Here is a 22516-nt window from a genome sequence, read left to right on the forward strand (position 1 = left end):
AGGTACTTCATGATGAGGGTGTTGATTTGAAATAAAATGATAAATTAGGACTTCTTTTGAGAAGGTACTGGTACATACAACATAAGTCCCCATTTGAGGGCTGGCCCTATACACGAGAGATTTCCGGGCAAGCATCCAGAAGAGCATGACAAGGGGCAGACCCCAGCCACTGAGGACAAGGTCAGGTGAAGGTCAACGGTTACTCAAGCTGTTCATTTCCGCCAAAGACCCAAGTCATCTGCCTCAAAGACCAACAATTTCCACCTTCCGAGTCAGGCTGGGCATGGAAGACAGAAGGTGTCGGGTGTGAAGTTCTCCCAGGCAGTGAGCTTTCTTTTCCAATGAGCTGGGGAAGGCTGGGGAAGTGGGCACCGACTACAAAGAAGAGATGTGCCTTGAGAGAGGTCTGTGCCCGCAGAGCACAGCCCAACGCAGAATGCTGGGGGACACACACAGGCTTTGGTGTTGAGCCTTTCAGGTCCCTGAAACCTGATAACAACCCTGTCCCCCTCTGCCGCCGCCGCCGGGCCCTGCAGATACATGTATGCACATGGCTGCTGAGAACGAGACATTACTGCCAATAATCTAAAGTGATACCTTGCTTTCAGATTAGCACCTGGCAGACAAGGTAGGGCAAATTGGGAGGAGGGGATTGATTGATTGACTATTGGGGGAAGGGGATTGATTGATTGATTACAGGACTAAAAAAGCCACCTAGCCAGGGCGGGAGTAAGGTTTCCCTTGGGAAACACTCCTTTCTCTCTTGGTTGGGGTGCAGTGTTAGGTACACATGCCTTATTCTTTCGAATGCATTGTTTTATTGACTAAGCAAAAAGCACACAGCCCCCCTGGCTCAAACTCACCCCATCCCTGAGCAGAGAATGGATTCTGCCAGCTTTAGGCAGAAGGAAGAGAAAATACCAACCCAAAGAGAAATGGCCCTTTGCCCACGATGCGTGAAGGGGCCGAGTTGGCTCCAGTTCCCGTTCTTGGCAGGTGCCCGGGGCCCTCAGTCCTGTCGTGGTCAGAGCACTGACCGGAAGGGATACCAGCTGTCTTGGCTCACAGCGCACTACCTTGCCCACCTCACCGTTCTCTGCTGCCTCACCCCTGAAGCTGCTCCATGCAGACCCAAGCTCCTTCCTGAGCCTCCTTTACAGGCAGAATTCTGGGTCCAGCTGGCCATCCGTGCCCTCCTCCAGCGTTCAGAAAGGTGACTCCTCTAGGGTGGCCCAGCTGCCACAGAACTGCCTGAGGCCAGGCTCCAACTGGAATCCACGCCTGCCCTCTAGTGGCTGAGGCGGGGAAGTGAAGGGCCCCGGCTTCCTGGCCCCCATCCTGTTCTCAGGGCCTTTTTAGGTTAGGGCTTTCGAATTTAGCTCAGTTAGTGAGGAGCAATATCACCATAACACAAAGGTCAGGAGTCACTTGGTGGAATTAGCTGCCAAATAAACAGGGCAAGGCCCCTGGAAAAAGTGAATGTCATTCAGACACATGAGTAACTAACTAGGCACGGGTCTCAGACTGAGCCAGAATGAAAGAGGCCTAGGCTTCTGGAGGCTCAGAATAAGAAACTGTGGGGATCGAGTGAATGACACTCACTGTGTGCAGTGGACAAGATCAGTCTCAGGAATAATATCAAGTCCTTGGCTGGGCAGGGGTAGACTCTGCTGAGGTGGGTGTTTTGTGGGGCCGGTAGACACTGCTTGGTCTGGCCCCACCCCATTCTCAGCAGAGGCTCCTCCTCCAGGACAGCTGGGCTCCCCTAAAAGAACCACCCTCAAACACAGAGCAGCACCACAGCTGGCCCCACACACCGCAGCCACCCCATCCCAGGCAGCAGCCCACCCCCTGACCTCTGTGGCGCTGCCTAAACCTGCCCACAGGTCCAACCACAGCTGTTGCAGAATATCTGTTTACACTGTGAAGATGTGTCTCTGCTAAGGCGCTTTCTGATTGGTTTAATAAAGAGCTGAATGGCCAATAGCCAGGCAGGAAGAGGTTAGGCAGGACTTCTGGGGACAGAGAGGACTCTGGGAAGGAAAAAAGGCAGAGTCACCAGCCCGACACAGGGAGGAAACAGGAGGTGGAAGAGAGGTAATAGCACATGGCAGAACATAGATTAATATAACTGGGTTAATTGAGACAATCCTAAGCTAAGGCCAAGCTTTTCATAAATAATAAGTCTCGGTGTCATTATTTGGGAGCTGGCTGGCAGGACAGAGAAAGACTCGTTACACACAGCGGTACTGGGGGCTCTTTGGGCTGGTCTCTGGACTGTCTCATGACCTCATTCCTGTTCCTCCACTGGTCTGCAACCCTCTTGCACACTGACAAGGTTGTCTCTTACTTTTCAAAGACCCCACAAACTGAGATGTGCAGGGCTGTAATGTAACCCCCGCTACGTAGAACTCTGCACTTTAAGCTAAGAAAATGGTTCTCAGCCTGGGGCTGCCTGTCCTCCCACCCCAGCGCTCCAGGGAATGCCTGTGGACATACTCTTGGTCGTCATTCTTGGTGGGGGCGCTTCTGGTATCTAATGGGTAAAAGGCCAGAGAGAGGGATGTTGATGAAAAACCTACCATGGCCCAGACGGTCTCCAAAACTAACGCAAACCAAAAACAAAACGGTGTTAAGACAGAGACATTTTGGCTAAGGAGACTAATACATTTGTTGAAGAACAAAATTAGAGCTGGTGATTCCCAAATGAGGATACAACTGTGACCAAAGGACGACAACGACATGTAATTCCAAAGGTCGCTGATGCAGACCTACCGTGGGCAGGCTATGCTGGGTCGGGATTTGGAATGAGCAAAGCCGTAGGTGGAGGGGTTGAACGAACTCGGGATATGCCTGCTTCCAAGGCTTTGCCACCCAATGGCCTAGGCCTTCCGACAAGACCCTTTCTTCCTCTTTTCCTTGGTGACATGGGGACTGTATCTGTTCCTCCTTCACAGGATCATGAGAAAGGGTTCTGAGAAATAATCTGTGACCCAGGTGGGCTCAGAGCCCTGCAAGGCCTGCTTTAAATATGTCTGTAATTCAGAGTAACTGCCACATGTCCCGTGGACTTCTACCCACACTCAGACGTTAAACGCTTGAGCTGTTTACTTGGCAAGATGTGATGATTAATTTCCATTCCTCTTTATGTGCTGTGGTTAGGGTGGAGCCCGGGTCTTGGCTTCTGGGACTGAAATGCGTGCTTGGGGGGGGGTGGATATGTGATGAGGAGAGGGGAGCTGAGTTATGTGGGACAGAAAAACATCTGAACTGACTTGCCCTTTTCCAGGGAGCCTTGGCAAGGCAATGCTTCCTCCCGCCGGGGGTCCCTCGCACACACTCTCACTCACAGTTTTCCTGCTTGGGTGTGCAGGATGCGGACGGGAGCAAACAGGCAGCTTGGGTGTGGTACAGAGGAGGGAGGGCCTGCAGCCAGAGCCACCCTCTGATCATGTGACCGAGTCACAGAGGGGCAAAAGGAACCAAGTGAGTGCACCGAAGATCCACCCAGGGGCCCTGATTACCAAATCAGGGCACAGCCCTTTACACAGTCCCCGGACGGCCAGAATGCCTCTCCGCACCTCCAACCTCGGAAAGCGGGGGTAGGGCTGAAGGGCACTCAGACCTGTCCTTGAGTCTTGGGGGGTGTGGTTGAGCCCATGACTCCTGTCCCTCAGGAGTGAAGTAGGGCCACGTGACCTTCTTCAGAGGTGTATCTACCAGGCACGTGATCCAGGCTGGCACCTACCAGATGCCTGATAACCAGCAGCTCTCTCTCTCTCTCCTGCCCTCCTGGCTGACGTCTCTACACCTGCTGAAAATGTGGAGGGGGAGAGGAGCAGGGCATCATGGTGTGTGTGTGTGTGTGTGTGTGTGTGTGTGTGTGTGTGTGACACCAGCACCTCCCCAGCCAGATGAAGCCTATTCCTTCCCTCTCACTGGATGATAATCAGAGGACAAAGAGTTGGGGAGCAGAGACAGACTAAAGGAAACCACAGCCCTGGATTTCCAGTCCCCTCATGACTTTCTCTAGGGCCCACTGCCTTTTCCCATCAGACGCCCAGCGGCAGCATCAGCCGAGCATGACCAGGCTCTGGGAAACCACAGCAAAGCCGCGGGCACTCGGAGGGTGGGGTGAGTTCAGTAAGAGGACTTCCGCTATGCCGCCTGCCTTCAAGAGTGCCCGCTGTGGGCTGTGGACGCAGCTCGGGTGGTACAGACCTCGTTCAGCACGCGAGCGCGGCGCTGTGGGTTCGATCCCAGCAGCACATAAACTGGCTGCGTGGCCCACACCCGAGAAGGCCAGCACTCGGAATGTGGAGGTGGAAAGATCGGGTGTTCAAGATCATCCTCACAGAGTTCAAAAGGGAATGCCGGCTCCAAACACCAATCAGACGGATCTCACCTGTGTCATCTCGGCTCCAGCCGAGACACAGTGACGTTTGTTCTCTGCCTCAGTTTCCCAGATGAGAAGTAGAGATGCTAACTATGATCTCAGAGAGCTGTATGGGAGGACTAAGATATGCAAGCAAAGTACTTAACATGTGTCCGGTGGGAATTCCGAATGGAGTTAAGTGGCACAAATTATTATAAGGATTATTCACTGAATGAATGGTTGGAAAGAGAATATTGAAATCAGAACTGTCCCTGCCCTACCGATTTTATTCTACTAGCCCTGCACGCATAAGAACATCCTCTCTTTCCTTACGTCCTGCAGGACCCTGGAGGCTCTTAAATTCTGCAGCAGGGGTCGGAAAGTTTTCTATAAAGCGTAGATGGTAAATAAAAGCCCAGTGGAGTGGTGCTCTCAGGAGGCAGAGGCAGGAGGCTCTCTGTGAGTTCAAGGCCAGCCTGATCTACAGAGGGAGTTCCAGGACAACCAGGGCTACACAGAGAAACCCTGTCTTGAAACGCCCCCCCCCAAAAAAAAAAAAAGATGGTAAATAGAAGTTTGCTCTAAGGTCTGTGTAGAGACAATTCACGAATGAACGAATGAGTGTGGCTGACATAATGACAGCTTTTCACAGAAACGGCGACAGCCAATCTGCTCTGCAGGTTCCCACGGGGTTTCATAAGGGGTTGACAGCCCCTTATGACAAATGACCCCTGCCTTCCCTTGAAGCTCCGAGGCAGGGATCTGAAGGTGCCATCATCTTTTCTTGCCCATGAGAACTTCTAACTAGCAACTGGAGGGGCTCCTGAGGGGAGGGAGAGGCTCCTGAGGTGGGGGGGTGGGTGTCAGATGGCGTCCCCGGACACAGCAAGGCCAGGACAATGCAGCCCCAAGCTATAGTCTCCAGACAGTCAAAACAGGAACCAGATCGCTACCCCACTGTCTCTGAAACGAATGATCCGCAACTGAAAAAAAGGACCCAAAAAAATCAAAACATGTGACGGTGGGTGGAGACAGCTGGGCTCCCCGGTGCCTCTGTGTGTACTCTGGGGTCCTCCATAGCCACAGGTGGTCTGGGCAGCCCCACCCAGAGCAGTGAGCTGCCTGGGCTTTCGGACTTTCAGATCCACATGTCTGTGGTTAAATGGGGATACCAACGCTGCCTGGCCTTGTACTCAAGAGACTAAAATAAGAAAAGGGTGTAAAATTTATACCTAGGCCAACAGCCTCTTTAATCATTAACTGAATGAAAAAAAAATTACTAAAAACAGCTGACAATGTTCCTGGGTTTCATGGTTGTAGCAGTTCTGACCCCGGAATTCTGGCAGGTATTCATTTGTGGTTTAATACCCACAATGCTGCGAGGCAGGCATGGTCCTCCCCGATATTTCACAAGCCAGGGAAACAGGTTTGGAGAGGGGATATGGCCACACAAGCTCTGGCAGAAGCTTGTGGATTGGTTCCCAAGGGTGGTGGTTTTTATGGAAGCCATTAAACAAGCATGATTGGTCAAAACTGGTGACCAGCTCAATCTTCAGCCTCTCGCTGGCAGAGAAAACCTGTGGCCCCGGCTCTGGATAATCACTGGGGATATTTTGAGGTCTATTGTATGTGTTTGCTAACACATATATGCTGTGGAATAATCCTTCTGTACACCGTGAAGATGTGTTGCTGTCATTATTAACAAAAAGCTGATTGGCCGATGGCTAGGCAGGATTTTGGGGGCAGAGAGAGAGCGCTGGGAAGAAGGAAGGGCGGAGTCAGGAGAGTCATGAGGCAGGCATGGAAGAAATAACACAGGAAGTTCATGGAGGAGGGGAATGAGCCTGGGGTAGCATATGGGTTAACAGAAATGGGTTAATTTAAGTTGTAAGAGCTGGCTAGAGACAAGCCTAAGCTGTCGGCCAAGCATTTATAATTAACAATAAGTGTAGCAGACAGCTCTTCTGTCTATGACTTTGTAACACCACCCCTAGAGATGTAGCAGGTAACTGTCCTACCTACCTATGACCTTGAAGTACCTGCCCATGGGGCGTGGCTCGGTGCTACCCTTAAGATCTGAGACCACATAGGCCCCTCTCTTTTCTCACTCATGGGCTGGGATGGTATGGACCATCTCCGCGACAGAACAGTGTTGGACTGTACCTCAGCTTTCCAGGACCCTATGATAAATTTCCCATGCTGTAGTGAGTCGTCCCCCCGCCAAATAAATTCCTTCACCTTTTAAGCAGACTCTGTGGATTTTTCGCATTAAATATGTCTCTTAAATACTTAGGGAGTGGCTAGTGGGACAGAAAAGTCCATCTACACATACAGGAATAGATTTATTTTCCCCCTTCTAAAAACAACAAAATGCTAAAGTACATGCTGCTTGTAGCTGAGGCCCTTGCGTTCCTGGCCGCCTTTAGTTCTCCTGAAGTTACCTCCTGTTGGGGTGGAGGGGAAGATGGCTGAGTTCACTACTCCTCAAGTCAACCCAGGGCTAGATGGACACAGACACCCAACGACCATGGCCTGCAGCTGGGAAGAGCAGGCTTTAGCTAGGCCCCAGGTAGAGACTCACAGGAATCAGGGACAGCCAATCTTCGGGAAAGGGTTCTGGCCACATAAGCTTAGGAAAAATGGGTTGAAAGACACAGACTCTTGACATGAGACCAAACAGAGCAGGTGGTAGACCTCTGGGAGGAGGCAAAGGCTGTAAAGTTCTCTAGACCTTATTGGATCTGAAACCGTTGTTTGTAGGTATCACTTGGTGTATGGATGCTCCCAGTGCCCTGGGCCTCTGGCACAGCAGGGGGTCAGTGTTTCTATCCAAGGGTATCCCTGTTCATCCAAACATCCCTGTACAGTCAGAGCTATATCACTTTCAGGATGTGGGATGCCTCTGAACTCTGTCTTCAGTGCCTGGAACAAAAGCAGTAGAATCCTTTCCCAGATTTTGGAGCTTGGCTCCATGAGGTAGAAGCAGCTGTGATACATGTAGGCAAGCATGAGACCTGGGCCTTGGGAAGACCTATAGCCCCCCTCCTCCCTGCCCCCATTGATGAGACAGGGATACTGCACCAATTCCTGAACAGGATTAAAGGGGTCCCAGGTGGAAACAGTTTACCTCCGTACAGTCCTCATGCCTGGCAGGGCACCAGGGCAGGAAGTAGAGCCCTAGAGCCACCACCCTTGGGAGTGAATCCACACTCTGCTGCCAGAGCCCATGTGAGTGACCATGGGCAAGTTCCCAAGCTCTCCAAACCTGTTTCTCTTGCTTGTGAAATGGCGGGAAAGGGCTATGCCTGCCGCAAAGCATTGTGGGTATCAACCATAAGGGAGCACCTGTCAGGATGCTGGTGTCACAGAACATTTAAAGGTTCCGGGTCTTGGGAGCTCTCAGGCTGCAGGACACATGGAGGGTGGCTCGTTGAGGTGGCTTGGAGCCGCCGAGGCCGGCAAGTGCACCTCCTCCTCGCTGTGTGAGAGGTAATCTAGGAGATGAACCACTCCTGAGGTCTGCGGACTGGTCTAGCAAATCACCGAACCCGAGAACAGGTCATGGAAGCTGCGGTTTGCTGCCGAGTGGGTAACCTGGCACCTGCTCTTCGCGAGTAGCATCTGGAGTGATGGATGGAGAGTCTTACGGCTCTGAGCCTGTTGGTTAATGTCAAGATTGATCTAAATTGCAAGGGGCACCCCCTATTGAACTTGTTGTGGGTGGAGAAAACCCCACATCACAGATGTGGTCTGTGTTGAGGACAGAAGTAGAGAAAACGTAGTGTTTGGTTTTCTAACTAAACAGATGCCCTGTGATGTGCAGGAATTATCTGCTCAAATGCAGGTTAAATAAGAAGAATGAAGTCACATATCATACCAAAAATGACACAGGGACTCTAAGAAGGAAGCCACGTGACCTGGATCTGACCCTTGGCTACCTTGAGAAGGAAGTAGTATCTTCCTAACCCCATCGACTGGCTGGCTGTGAGGATGAGTGAGGGGAGGTGAGACACACGACATGCCCCTCTTCCATGGGGACAGGCTGCTCCCAGTGACATCCTCCAGCCCCAGTCCACAGTGTCCAGAGGAGGCTGTGATGGTGCAAAGGAAGGAGCCGAGGGAGCCCCAAACCTCTGCTGTGGAGGCCGCCAGGAACCCCCAGCTCTGCCTGGATGGCAGCCTGCAGGGCCACCTCTGAGTCATGCCTGCTTGCAGGGCACCCTCCGATGCTCTCGCTCCCTCCCTTACAAGGATCACCCACCGCACACCAGAAGCCACCACTCCCCGGCTTGGCATAGAACACCGCCACCACCTCACTGGTCATAGAAACAGATGACGAAGACTGACATTCTGGGGCCCCAAGGTAATGCACAGGAATGCAAGCTTCCTGCTCCCTCTGACGATGGCTCCCCAAAAGGATGAGAGATTTTACTTTCACCATCTTTCCTGCCTCATGAACCACTGAAAACTGAAGCGGGGAAGAACCAGGCGAAGGAAAAGGAAATGGCTTTGCCTATAACTTCCCAGTGAGCACCGCCAGGCCAGTGCTTGGGCTGCCACTGGTCCCTCTGAAGAGAAGCGCTCCTGGCTCTCCATCCACGCCTGCCTGGGCTCCTCCTGTGCGCACCCAGGCTTTACTGCTTCAATTGCCCTACAACGTGGTCCTCTGAACACTCCATCTGACATGGGCACGACCCAAGCGAGCCAGCTCTATGAAATTCTCTAGAAGAGTGCACACGCACGCACGCACACACACATATGCACGCACAGGCCCAGCCAAAACAGAGTGAGGCAGGTGTGGAAAGCCCAGGCCCAGAGAGGCGCATCCAGGGTTTCCTGGGCCAACAGCCACCTACCCTTTCTTCAGGTTCTTCACATATGCACTCTGGAGGGCGGCTTCCAAGAAATAAGTGAGTTCATAGTCAATTGAGGGACTGCCTTTTAGGTGCCTCGATGTGCTGTTGTTTGAGGTCTGAGGAGGAAGAGTAAAGGTACAGTGGTCATCTAAGAGTTCAGAGGCGGCCTGACCGGACATCAGGTGTAAAAGACTACATCTGAAAAGCACGTGGCTCGGAGCAGACTTCTATGAAAAAGAGAAACGTAAAGAGCTCCTGCCAATAACTGTCCACCAGTGACCCGAAGGACCTTGGGGAGAGTCAACTCAACCAAATCTCTAAGCAGCTTCTGCCAGAAAATGGGTGCTGAGTTCTGATTGTAATCTCCTCCTCTTTTCTTGATAGCCAACCAAGCCAGAGGCTCCAGGGCCGGGGCGATTTGGCCCTCAGAGAACATCTGGATGCTGCACTTCGGGGTGTGAGCTGCTAACATCATATAATATTAGGGTGGCCCTCATAGCAAAGAAGATTCCAGACCCCAAAGTCAAAAGCAACGAGGTTAAAAAAAAAAATCCCTTGATTAATGACTTGATGGCCCAAGGTGGACTGCTCTGGAAGGACGGCAGCTGATTCAGCCATTTACACAGCAAAGGATGTCTGGACTATTATGGCTCTCAGCTCCCATTTACCCCTTCCTTTGCAAACTAATTCTAACTCACTCTGCTAAAGAACCTTCCACCTGCCAGACAGTGGTGGGGCACGCCTTTAATCCCAGCACTAGGGAGGCAGAGGCAGGTGGATCTCTGTGAGTTTGAGGCCAGCCTGGTCTACAGAGCGAGTGCCAGGACAGCCAGGGCTACACAGAGAAACCCTGTCTCAAAGGGGTGAGGGGAACCAAACCAAAACCAAAAAAATAAACAAGCAAAATAGAACCTTCCATCTCGCCTCGACTAAATATCTGCAAAGCATAATTTCTACTTGCACGCCACAGAGACGCGCAGAGACGTGCACAGGTGTTAGAGATTATGCCCTGGTGTTCCTGCCAACACTACTCATTGGCTGCATGAGCTCAGGAGGCTGCGTAATGTCTCTCTAATCTTGACCCTCTTTATCTGTAAAGTGGGCATCGTAGCAGCACCTGTTTCATCCCCCACGGAGAGGGTTAAGTGATAGAATGTATATAAACCCCTCAGAGCACTGCATGACGTAACAATAGGTCCTCCTTGCAGGGAGGAGCTGAGCTCCTCCCGAGGCACACTGGGGGTTGATGCCCAGTGTACCGTTAAGACAGGCCCGCCCCGGGAAGGTGGCCTGTGGCCCTGGGAACTTGTTCAAATCCTGCTGGCTGCCTCTGTCCACCTCTGAAAGGCTTGGAGAATGGGGACCACAGCCCATCTTCCCTGGAAGCTCAGCAAAGCTCTCCCGAGGTGCCGGGAAGCAGGGAAGGATGAAGGATGGCAAGAATCAGCCTGACCCTGTGTTATGTCCAGGAGACCGGTGGTTTGATCTCGCTAAACTTCATTTACTACAGGGCCGCAGAGGCGTGACACCTCTGACCCAGGGCTGTTGTCGGGGGTGATCAAGTGAACAGACACAAACAGGCGTTGTCCCATCTGGCCCTGCACCTTCAGCTCACCCTGGGGTCCCTGCTCCCTCGAGTGTGACACGGACCCACTTATTTATTTAAGGTCTCCTCCTGTGGTAGAGTTCCTAACAGAACCGCGGCACTGTAATGGGTTCTCCAACCAAAGAAGGAGAGAGTCTGGAGAGGAGGCGCCTTCTTCTAACATCCAGGAGGACCAAGGAGGTTTGTGCTCAAGAGGGGGCAGCTATTTGCACAGTACCCCATCCCCAGCTCACCTTCTCCAGCTCCTGCAGGAACACCTGAGCCACCCAGGAGGCCCTCTCAAAACAGGCGACCACTTCCTCCTCCCGCTCAGTCAGGCGGATGTGGGAGGCGATGGAGTTGGGCAGACGTTCCAGGGAGAGGCCTGCAGGGAGAAACAGAGAGCCTCAGACCTGCCCTGCTCGGGGCCCCGTACTCCAGGCCCTTCCCAGGGGCACAGGGTAGGCGCATCTGAGGGGATGCATGGTATGGAGCAGCAGTGGGAGGCTGAGGTCCACGGAGGGGAGGGAGGAAGCTGAAGCAACAGTGGTGTTAGCAGCAGCCAGGAGGGAGCAAGCAACAGCCCAGAAAAGGCACCGGGGCCCCACATGGTGAGTTCCTCTGTGCCAGCCCTGCCCAGCCCTGCAGTACAAGGTCAGCCCCAGGAGCCGACCGTTCACCTCCGGGGAGTTATCTGTGTGACCAGCTATCTGCTTGCAGTGGACACCTGCTGCTCTGGCCTTGTCTTTCTGCAGCAGCATCTGGCTTTTCTTCTGACCACCGCCATTGTCTCAGCATGGTGACAAGCTAAGGGTAGCAACATGGCCCAATGCGGGCCAATAGAAACGGTCTCATAAGTGCTACTCATTCACCGGCATTGTTAAGCTGGTGCCAGGGACTCACCTGGAAATGCTAGAGAAAAGTCTGCCTTAAAAAATGTTCCAGGGCTGGAGAGTTGGCTCGGTAGTTAAGGGCATTTGCTGCTCTTCCAAAAGCCCGAGGTTCGATTCCCAGCACCTGTATGGCATCTCACAAGCTTCTGTAACTCCAGTCCCAGGGGAGCCAGTGCCCTCTTCTTACCTCAGTGGGCACCAGGCATGCACATAGTACACAGACATACATGCAGGCAAACATCCATACACATAAAATCATAAAAAAAAATCAATCTATAAAAAAACTTTTAATATCTAGCCAGACTTGGTGACACATGCTTATGATGTTAGCACTCGGGAGGCTGAGGCAGGAGGATCATGAGTTTGACGGCTACCTGAGACAACTTACTAGGACCTCATATCAAGAAAAGAAAAAAAAAAAAAACCAAACAAACAAAATAATGTCCACACAGAGTAAATTTAAATGACACTACTCAAATGCATGCATTAAAATGATTAATTTTATGCCATGTCATTCTCTTTACCGCAGCTAAAAATGTCCTTCAATTAATAAGCATATAGCTCCAAGGGCCAAACAAAAGTTACTAAACCAATCTGCAAAAGACAAAGGAGGAAAAGTATTATTAAACATATTGAGGGTTGGGGAGAGAGAAAGTCCACATAGAATAATGATTGGAAAAGTGCAGATTCCAAAATACAGTGTTGGACCGCCAGGACGCTACCATCTCAGCTCCACCTCCTAGAAATGTCCACGTCGGAGCGAACATCCACCTACCCACCCACTTACGTTCTTTTTCCTTCTTACTTTGCTTTGTCAGTCAGTTTATTGAACTATGTCTGTGGCTTGCAGCTAACAGAGACCTGACTAGAGAACGTTGCCCCTTGGGACTAGGGTTTCCCCATAGGCAGAACCACTGTGTCCCCCACCTTTGCACCCCACATTGCCTTGTGTGTGACAGACACTGATAACTTATTCACGGAAAGGATTAAGAACACAGTCAAAAAAGAAAGTATCTTCAACAAATGGTGCTGGCATAACTGGATCTCAATATGTAAAAGATTACAAATAGATCCATATCTGTCACCATGCACAAAACTCAAGTCCAAGTGGATCAAAGACCTGAACATAAATCCAGTTACACTAAACTTAATAGAAAAGAAAGTAGGAAGCACTCTTGAACACATTGGCGCCGGAGACCATTTCCTAAATAAAACACCCACAGCACAGACCCCTGAGCACAACAATTAATAAATGGGACCTCTCGAAACTGAGAAGCTTTTGCAGGGCAAAAGACACAGTCAATAAGACAAAAAGACAGCCCTGCAGAATGGGAAAAGATCTTCACCAACCCCAAATCTGACAGAGGATTGATCTCCACAGTATATAAAGAACTCAAGAAACTAGACATCAAAATACTGAACAGTCCAATTAAAAAATGGGCTAAAGAGCTAAACAGAGAATTCACAAAACAACAATCACAAATGGCTAAAAGACATTTAAAGAAATGCTCAACATCCTTAATCATCAGAGAAATGCAAATCAAAACGACTCAGATACCACCTTACACCTGTAAGAATGGCTACGATCAAAAACACCAATGACAGTCAATGTTGGAGAGGATATGGAGCAAAGGGAACACTCCTCCACTGTTGGTGGGAATGTAAACTTGTACAACCACTGTGGAAATCAGTATGGCGGTTTCTCAGAAAATTAGGAATCAAACTACCTTAAGACCCAGCCATCCCACTCTTGGGCATATACCCAAGAAATGCTGATTCATACCATAAAGATACATGCTCAGCTATGTTCATAGCAGCACTATTTGTAATAGCCAGAACCTGGAAACAACCTAGATACCCGTCAATGGAAGAATGGATGAAAAAAATGTGGTACATATACACAATGGAGTACTACTCAGCAGAGAAAAACAATGAAAGCATGAAATTTGCAGGCAAATGGATGGAACTAGAAAAAATCATCATGAGTGAGGTAACCCAAACCCAGAAAGACAGTCATGGTATGTACTCATTCATAAGTGGATTCTAGATATAAAATAAAGAACAATCAGACCACAACCCATAGAACCATGGAGGCTATATATATATATATATAGCATGGAGGTCCCTAGGACGACTGTGACTTATAATAAATTTCGGTTTTACTCAATTATTGAAAAAATAGCCAAACGAATGGAAACACATGAACTATGAACCAAAGGTTGAGGGGCCCCCAGCTGGATCAGGCCCTCTGAATAGGTGAGACAGTTGATTGGCTTGATCAGTTTGGGAGGCAACTAGGCAGTGGGACCAAGTCCTGTGCTCATTGCATGAGTTGGCTATTTGAAACCTGGGGCTTATGCAGGGACACTTGGCTCAGTCTGGGAGGAAGGGACTGGACCTGCCTGGACTGAGTCTACCAAGCTGATCACAGTCCTCGGGGGAGGTGGGAATGGGGGTGGGCTGGGGTAAGGGGAGAGGGTGGGAGGGGGGAGAATAGGGGAAACCGTGACCAATATGTAGAACTGAATGATATTGTAAAATAAAAAAAAAAAAAGAACACAGTCCTCTAAGCCTCAACCAGCTGGTCCTCCCGCCCCTTCTCCAGGCTGCATCTCTCCAGTGGGCGGCCTCAGCAGCCAGCTCTACCTGAGGTCTCGCTTCGCTCTAACCCGAACTGCACACTGTTTCCAAAGGGACCTTCCCAAAGTCCCCAGGGGTGCTTCCTGCTACAGAGAAGGTCTAAACTAGGGCTGCTTCACCCCAGGCCCGCCACGATCTATCCTGATCATCTTTCTGAGTCTTCTTACCCCACCTGCTTCACCCATCCCAACCGCCTGCTCCCACCTGCCGGGGATGCCATCCTGGCTTGCCCGTGTGGTTCTCCCCGCCTGGATTTCACCGCCTCACCAAGTCCACGGAGTTACTGATCACCTTCTGATCTACTGAATGCCACCTCCTCTCTGAGGTTCTTCCAGACAAACCAACTATTCTCTCCTCTCGGTTATGGCTTATACTTCTCAGGTCTCACTTAACTCATTTTTCACTGCTCTCCAAAATAGATTGGTAGGCTCTTTCTAGTACCAGCTTTTTTAAAAGAAAAATAATAATTTATTTAAATTTAATTTATTGGGCTGGAGAGATGGCTCAGTGGTTAAGAGCACCGACTGCTCTTCCAGAGGTCCTGAGTTCAATTCCCAGCAACCACATGGTGGCTCACAACCATTTGTAATGAGATCTGGTGCCCTCTTCTGGCCTGCAGGGACACATGCAGGCAGAATACTGTATACATAATAAATAAATAAATCTTTAAAAATATATATATAAATTTATTTTATGTGCATTGGTGTGAATGTGTCAGATCCCCTGGAACTAGAGTTACAGACAGTTGTGAGCTGCCATGTGGGTGCTGGGAATCGAACCTGGGTCCTCTGGAAGAGCAGCCAGTGCTCTTAACCTCTGAGCCATCTCTCCAGCCCCTCTAGCACCAGCTTAATGGGGTTCACTGTCCCCCACCTGGCACACAGTAGGTACCAGACAAGCACAGGCTGTCTGGATGGAAAAAGAAGGCCAATCATGGCCGACAGAGTACAAAGTGCTCTGCAAATACAAGGGAAGGACTTGGCATTGTTTTTCTTGGCTCCAGTATCAACACATACAGATTCAGTGACCTTGCTCTCTTGCCAGGCTGGGGTGTGACCACGTCCAAAGGCCAGGAGCCTCAGCCTAGGGCAAGGTAGGCACAGAATATGAAGGCCATTGCTCAACACAAAGTTACCCAGGTCACTGAGTGTCAACGTGGCGTCTGCCAAGTGACTCACTGTGGAGAGCAGCAGAAAGCTCTTCACTCTGCAGGACCAGGGAGGAGGAACAGAAAGAGGAGGCAGGAGGCAGGCTCCATGACCTCTTCCACAGCTGGCCCCGACCTCCCTCCCGAGGTGTGCTGCTTGTCATCGTGCAAGAATGTGGGACAAGCACAAAGTTGCTGAAGAGGACCAGCCCAGAACACTAACACCAGGGGACAGGACACGGCCAACTCCGAGAGACACAGCGTGGATCTGCTCCAAGGCAGCAGTCCTGGGATGCCCAGAGATGAGCTACAGTGGACTCCCTTCCGCACGCTTCTCAGTCAGGCTGCTGGCTCAAGTCTCCCATGGTCTGGCTCCTCCAAAGGTGAATTGAGACACTGGTGTGGGCCTCCACCTTCCTCCCTGTGCTACATCTGTCCCCATTGCATCCTCCCGAGATCCTCCGCACCTCCCACCCCCACCCTGCTCCCAAGCAAAGCTGCCATGGTGCTTCTCCAAGAATTCTAAGCTCACTGTTTCTAGTAAGCTCAAAGCAAAACTACCTCCTCCGTGAGACCCTCTGTGATGTTTAGTATTGATGGACAAGTTAATGATACTATCCATGCCTCTGAGCATGTCTGTCAAAAGGATTTTCTGGACTGGGTAAATTGAGGTAGGGAGACCCACCCCAAATGTTGGCAGGACCATTCTGTGGTTACAGAACAGACTGGGGGTGTCACGTGACCAACAAAGCCTGCCTGCCCTTGCCATCACGAATTTCTACTCAAACCTGAAGCTGGAATAAACTCTTCCTTCCCTGAGGTGCTTTGGTCAAGGATCTGTCTCAGCCAGGAGGAAAGTAACTCATCCCCTCTCCATCAAGGATCTGTCTCAGCCAGGAGGAAAGTAACTCATCCCCTCTCCCGGGTGTTTATTTTCCCTCCCTCTGACTCAGCAGAGAATGTTAACTGCATTTCCCACTTGGTTTTTTTGATTTCGTTTGGGTGGCTCAGGGCTTGGAACCCAGACCAGCACACTCCAGGCAGGAGCTCCGCTGACGCTCTCCATCCAGCCTTAGTATCCATCTCCTGTTCATATCCCTTTACCCTGGCTTGTCACCACGCTATTTCTGATGGATCTTTCCAGCCCGGTGACAGCTCAAAGCCTACTGTTTAGAAAGTCCCTGGAAATGAGCTAACAGAGATGAGCAAAGGCAGGCGAGTGTAGTGCCCCGCAGGGATTGGCTCCACCCTCTATTTAAAAAACACATCTTGAAGAACTCCCTACCAAACTGTGACAGATCCCTGAGGCTTTCCTGTCTTGGAGAAAGGAAAACTGGCCTCTAAGGAATAAGACTTAAGACTGTCCTCTGGTCGGGCGGTTGTGGTGCATGCCTTTAATCCCAGCACTCGGGAGGCAGAGGCAGGTGGATCTTTGTGAGTTCGAGTCCAGCCTGGTCTACAGAGCGAGATCCAGAAAAGGCACAAAGCTACACAGAGAAACCCTGTCTCGAAAAAAAAAAAAAAAAAAAAAAAAGACTGTCCTCTGGCATGCACCTGCATCTACAGAACACACGCACGTGCAGCCATGAAATACGCATGCATACATACACATACATACACAGATTAATTTCTTATAAATTATAATAGTCAAATGAAGCAAGCCATCAAAAAGTGCATATGATATGATTTCACTTATATGGCATTCACTATATTAGTGGTCACCTGGGGGATGGTGGTGCGGGACAGCTGGGAGGGGGTGCTAGGAAACCTTCTAGGGTGGAGGGGATGTTCTACTTCTAGGGTGTTGGCTATGTAGGTATTCACACTAGTGCAAATCATCAAATTATACACTTCGATCTATATGAGCTCACAAATATGAAATTTTACATGAAAAATATTTAAAAGAAATAAAAGAAGTCAAGCAGATATGTTCAGTAAGGATATTGAGTTCTGTAGGATACTTCCTTCCTTTCTTTTTTTTTTTTAAAATCTATTTGTATTTTATGTGTATGGGCATTTTGCCAGCATGTATGTCTGTATACCATGTGTGTGCCTGGTATCCAGGGACACCAGAAGAGGGTGTTGAATCCCCTGGGACTGGAGTTCCAGATGGCTGAAAACCACCATGTGGCTGCTGGGAATTGAACCTGGGTCCTCTGGAAGAGCAGTCAGTGCTCTTAACCACTAAGCCATCTTCCTCCAGCCCCTGTAAGATAACTTTCAACATGCTTAAGACCAATAAAGTTCCCAGAGCCAGAAATCCTTGGATCTAACCGCTAAGGAGGCCAACTTCCTGCCCACAGCGTTTGGAAACCTACCCCAGCCCTTCGAGATCTCCTCTCCTCCTGGTGAGTCCTTCAGCACAAGGGCCACAGGGTAACACAGCACCAGGTCCCAGTGGAGACACGCAGCTCTGGAGCCCACCTCAAAGGTTCCTGGTGGCTGTGGACCAACCCTGTGGTCTGGGCAGGAAGCCAACAGCTCCCTGGCACTGCTTCCTGTGCCCACTGGGGACTTTCTGTGAAAACAACATCAAGCCAAGGGAAAGGCCCCTTGGAAAGGAACTCGGGAGCTCTATATTTTTCAGGTCCAGCCCTGGCCTTAGCACCAGGCTGGTCGTAGCTCCTTCAGTCTGAGATGACTCATCACATCCCTGCAGCAGGCCTTCCAACAAGGCCCGCCCTTGGATCCTTGAAGCCCTGGATACAGAAGTGCAGAGCAAAGGAGGCCTCCTTTGCTAAGAGACTCCCTTTCCATTCACCCACTCTGCCAGTGGAAGAGCACCCACAGCATGTACAGAAGATGTTTAATCTTGGGTTTACCAAGCATGGGCACCCTGAGTGGTGGGATAGAAGAAAAGGAACCCTATTTCTTCTTTAACTTAAAGGTCAGGTGGTCAATGGTTGTCACAGATCACATCACATTCAAAAGTGGGCAACTTCCAGGTGGTGGTGGCGCACACCTTTAATCCCAGCACTTGTGAGTTTGAGGCCAGCCTGGGCTACAAGAGTGAGTTCCAGCTACACAGAGAGAAACAAACAGGATAAATACAATGCGATTATAACTAAGTGAATTCAAATTCATAGAATAAAAAATTAAAGGATGGTCACCAGGGGTAGGAGAGAAAAGAGGAAGTATTGTTTAACGAACACAGAGTTTCAGTTTTACAAGAAAGAGAGGTCTGGAGACTGATTGCACAGTACTGTGTGACCAATGCGAAAAGGCATGCTTCTTTCGCATGCTTCGTGTTTTCATTGTTTGTTTGTTTGAGACAGAGCCTTGGTACCCCAAACTCGATCTTGCTATGCAGCTGAGGATGGCCTTGAGCCCCTGATCCTCTTACCTCTAAAACCCAAATGCCACATTACAAGCGTGCACACCATGCTCAGCTCTTGGAATTTTTATGATATATATGAACCTATGTATCTCTGATACTGGGGAATGAACTAAGCATGACTCAGCCACTGAATATATAAACCACCGTGTGTGTGTGTGTGTGTGTGTGTGTGTGTGTGTGTGTGTGTGTGTGTGCTTATGTTTTAATATAATTTTTATATTGTCTTTTGGTCTCAGGTAGCCCAGGCAGGCTCAGGGGTGACCATAAACTTCTGGTCCTCCTGGCTCCATCTTGCAAGTGTGGGACTACAGCATGTGCCACCATGCCTAGACTTATGTGGTTCTATAGGAGCTCACAAATATGAAATTTTATATAAAAAATATTTAAAAGAAATAAAAGAAGTCAAGCAGATATGTTCAGTGAGGATACTGAGTTCTGTAGGATTCTTCCTTTCTTTTTTTTTTTTTTTAAAAAAATTTATTTGTATTTTTATGTGTATGGGCATTTTGCCAGCATGTATGTCTGTATACCATGTGTGTGCCTGGTATCCAGGGACACCAGAAGAGGGTGTTGAATCCCCTGGGACTGGAGTTCCAGATGGCTGAAAACCACCATGTGGCTGCTGGGAATTGAACCTGGGTCCTCTGGAAGAGCAGTCAGTGCTCTTGACCACTAAGCCATCTCTCCAGCCCTTGTAAGATAACTTTCAACATGCTTAAGACCAATAAAGTAGAACTGTTGCTCGTAGGACAAGAAACTGCATGGGATTCAACTCCGTTTAGGAAGGGGAATTGAACACTAGCTTGCCTTACAAGAAACACACTCTGGGGAACAAACACAAACCTTTGTATACACTAGGGAAGCAGTCTACCAACAGAGCTGCCTTCCCAGCTTTAACATCATTCTTTAAAGGATTTATTTCTTTTTATTTTTTTTGTATATGAATGCTTTGCCTGCACATAGTAGGTGCATGCCTGGTGCCTGTGGACACTAGAAGAGGGCATCAGGTCCCCTGGCACTGGAGTTACGGGTGCTCGTGAGCCACCATGTGAGTACTTGGACAGACTCAAGGTTCTCCACAAGAGCAGCAAGTGCTCTCAACCATTGAGCCATCTCTCCAGCCTCTCTCAAAATATTTTAAAAATAATTTTCAGACAGGGTTGCCCAAATTTGCAAATCTCCTGCCGCAGCCTCTCCGGCAGCTGGGATTGCAGGCAAACACCACTGTACCTTGCAACCTTAACTTTTAACAGTAGATGTCAATGCATAGCTTATGGACTTGTCCATATAAATCTGTAAGGAAAAGAGACTGGAAGGATATATCTCAAAATGTTTACAGAGACTGGAATCCTAGTTTATCCAAACAAACAAACAAAGAAAATGGGATTACCAACAAAGCCTAGCTCACAGGGAAGCCCTGTGAAGTAAACAAATGAAATATCATAAAGGGCTGTGCTATGATGCTCACAATATCCTCCTAGTAAGCACACTTTTCTCCAGGTCCACAGGTGAGAGACCTAACTCAGGGAGAACAGATTCATTCCAACACCCCTTGGGTCCAAGTACTAGAAATGAGACCAGATGCCGGCCCTCTGGCTTTAACATTCAGACTCTCAGGCTTGCCCTTGGCATCCACCAAGGCTCTCCAAATCCCCGGCTCTTCTCTCACCTATCACTTGAGCGCCTGATGGCTGAATTACAGCTGTGTACCCTGCTGGTAGGGTAGGTCCAAGGATGCATGTTGACTTCTCAAATGCACTCCCTAAATCCTATCTACACCCACACCCCTAACTACTTCCAAGGGAAGGCTTCCGTAACAGAGGAAAGGGGCTATGGATCGGATGTGAAATGCCCCCATGGGCTCACGTGTTTGAATACTTTCAATAGCTGGTTGATGAGGGAATGTCTTTCTGTATGCTGTGAATATTTGTTGCTCTGATTGGTTGATAAAGAAAGTTTTGGCCTATGGCAAGGCAGCTTAGAGGCAGACGGGAAATTCAAAGAGAAAGACAAGAAGAAGGCAGGGAGAGATATCAGTGAGCTGCCCAAGGAACAGCATGCGATGGCACACAGGTAAAGCCACGGAACATGTGGCAACATATAGATTAACAGAAATGGGCTGAGTCTAAGTGTAGGAGCTAGTCAGTGGTAGGCCTGAGCTAATAATGGCTGAGCGGTTTTAATTAATATAAGCTTCTGAGCGATTATTTTATAAGTGGCTGTGGGGTCCGTGGGGCTGGGCTGGGACCAGAGAAAACTTTTAGCTACAGCTGTTGGTGCCATCCGGAGGTTGTGGAACCTTTACAAAAGGGGGTCTAGCTGCCAGACACAGACCACTAGGGCTGGGCCTTCAGGATTCTAGCCTAGCCCCAATTTTAGTCCAGCTACAGTGTGAGCAAGCAAGCCCTGCTGCAGTGAACCAAGCTGCTCCGCCCTACTATCCCTCCGTGACAGGCTGCACCCTCTCACGCCAGGAGCCAAAGCACACCTCTCCTCCCTTAGGTCGCTTCTGTGGGGGCTGCCAGGATGCAATGCAGGAAAAACACCTGCCTTCTGCCTCCCCAGCCCATGGCCTCCCTCCTGTGGGGGCCATCTTGCCTTAATGCCACAGACAGTAGAAGATGGCACCTTTACCCTGTCTGTGTTCTGTCAGCCCAGGGGGCGTTTGGTGCATGCTTGGTTGAACCGACAGCGAACACACCCAACCTTCTCCCGAGATGCCTCCTCTCTAGCTGGAAGCAGTCTCTCTCTCTGGGGCCAACAGCCCGGGGCCCAGGCTGCAGCACACGGGGTACATCCCTTCCCCACAAGCCAGACAGCCTACACCTTGGGACAGAAGCCAAAGCCAACACCTAATTCCTGCCATACCAGGGCAAAATACAGGAAAACAAAAACCAGATATGCTTACTATATCCTGGCCCGGGAGCGGCGGGTGCTTTTATTTTTAAAAAGCTTAATAAGCCGTAAAGAAGTCCTTGGTGAGAACAGAATATTCTAGGATTGTACTGGCAGAAAGCAAATAGAAACCACCATGGCCACACCTAAAACCCGGATCGGGTAAAGGGCTCAGGCACCAGGGCCCTCAGAGATAGTTCATTTTCCTCCTCCCTCCCTCCGAGTTAACTAGATGTGAACAAAGGTCACGTTCCTTCAGAGCCCACAAGCTGGTCTGCCCCAAGCTGGACAGGAGAAATGAAGCCAGCTTGGCTGAAAACACAGGGCAGCGCTGGTGCTGAAGGACCCCTCCCCCACCCCAATCCCACCACAGATGGAGCCACAGTGACTCCAAATTAGGAAGCTCAAGATGTACGTCTGGAGAGGCAGGGGTCTCTGTGTCATCAGCACACTGAATGTACCAGAGAAATGGAAGGGGCAGGCAGGAGGAGAAGGACGCTGTCTGCAACACTAGGGCCCTCTGAGCTAAATGACGGTGGCCTTCTGGTGCCAAACTACTGCAGGCCCAAGATGTTGAGAACAGGCCTTAAAGCATCTTGGTGCTGGTCAAAACCTCAGGGCTAAGACCCACAGAAAAGAGGGCAGCTTGTGACCCTGGGCCCACAGAGGTCTGGGACCCAGAGCTTTGAAGAAGGAACAGGCTATGGGACACTTTATGGTGGTGCAACCCAGGGCCAAAACTCTAGGACACCAACCAAGATACCTGAGCCTCTCTGCCAGCTCTCAGC

The 22516-nt window shown here is 50.0% G+C and overlaps 1 protein-coding gene across 3 annotated transcripts in view; it reads right to left on the reverse strand.

Annotated features, from left to right (window-relative positions):
• Ttc7a (tetratricopeptide repeat domain 7A) overlaps positions 1–22516 on the reverse strand; it is a 112937-nt gene that overhangs the window by 72256 nt on the left and 18165 nt on the right. For 2 of the 3 annotated variants that reach the window (XM_028892854.2, XM_037197970.1), the window contains 2 exons: positions 11071–11201; positions 9232–9347 (listed from right to left, as the gene is read on the reverse strand). In XM_028892854.2, the coding sequence (XP_028748687.1) occupies positions 9232–9347; positions 11071–11201 (247 nt within the window). Of the gene's footprint in view, positions 1–1108; positions 1204–9231; positions 9348–11070; positions 11202–22516 lie in introns of those variants that run through there. The other variant, XM_028892863.2, reaches the window with a different exon arrangement.

The sequence above is a fragment of the Peromyscus leucopus genome, chromosome 22 (assembly GCF_004664715.2).
Source record: "Peromyscus leucopus breed LL Stock chromosome 22, UCI_PerLeu_2.1, whole genome shotgun sequence".
Lineage (NCBI taxonomy): Eukaryota > Metazoa > Chordata > Mammalia > Rodentia > Cricetidae > Peromyscus > Peromyscus leucopus.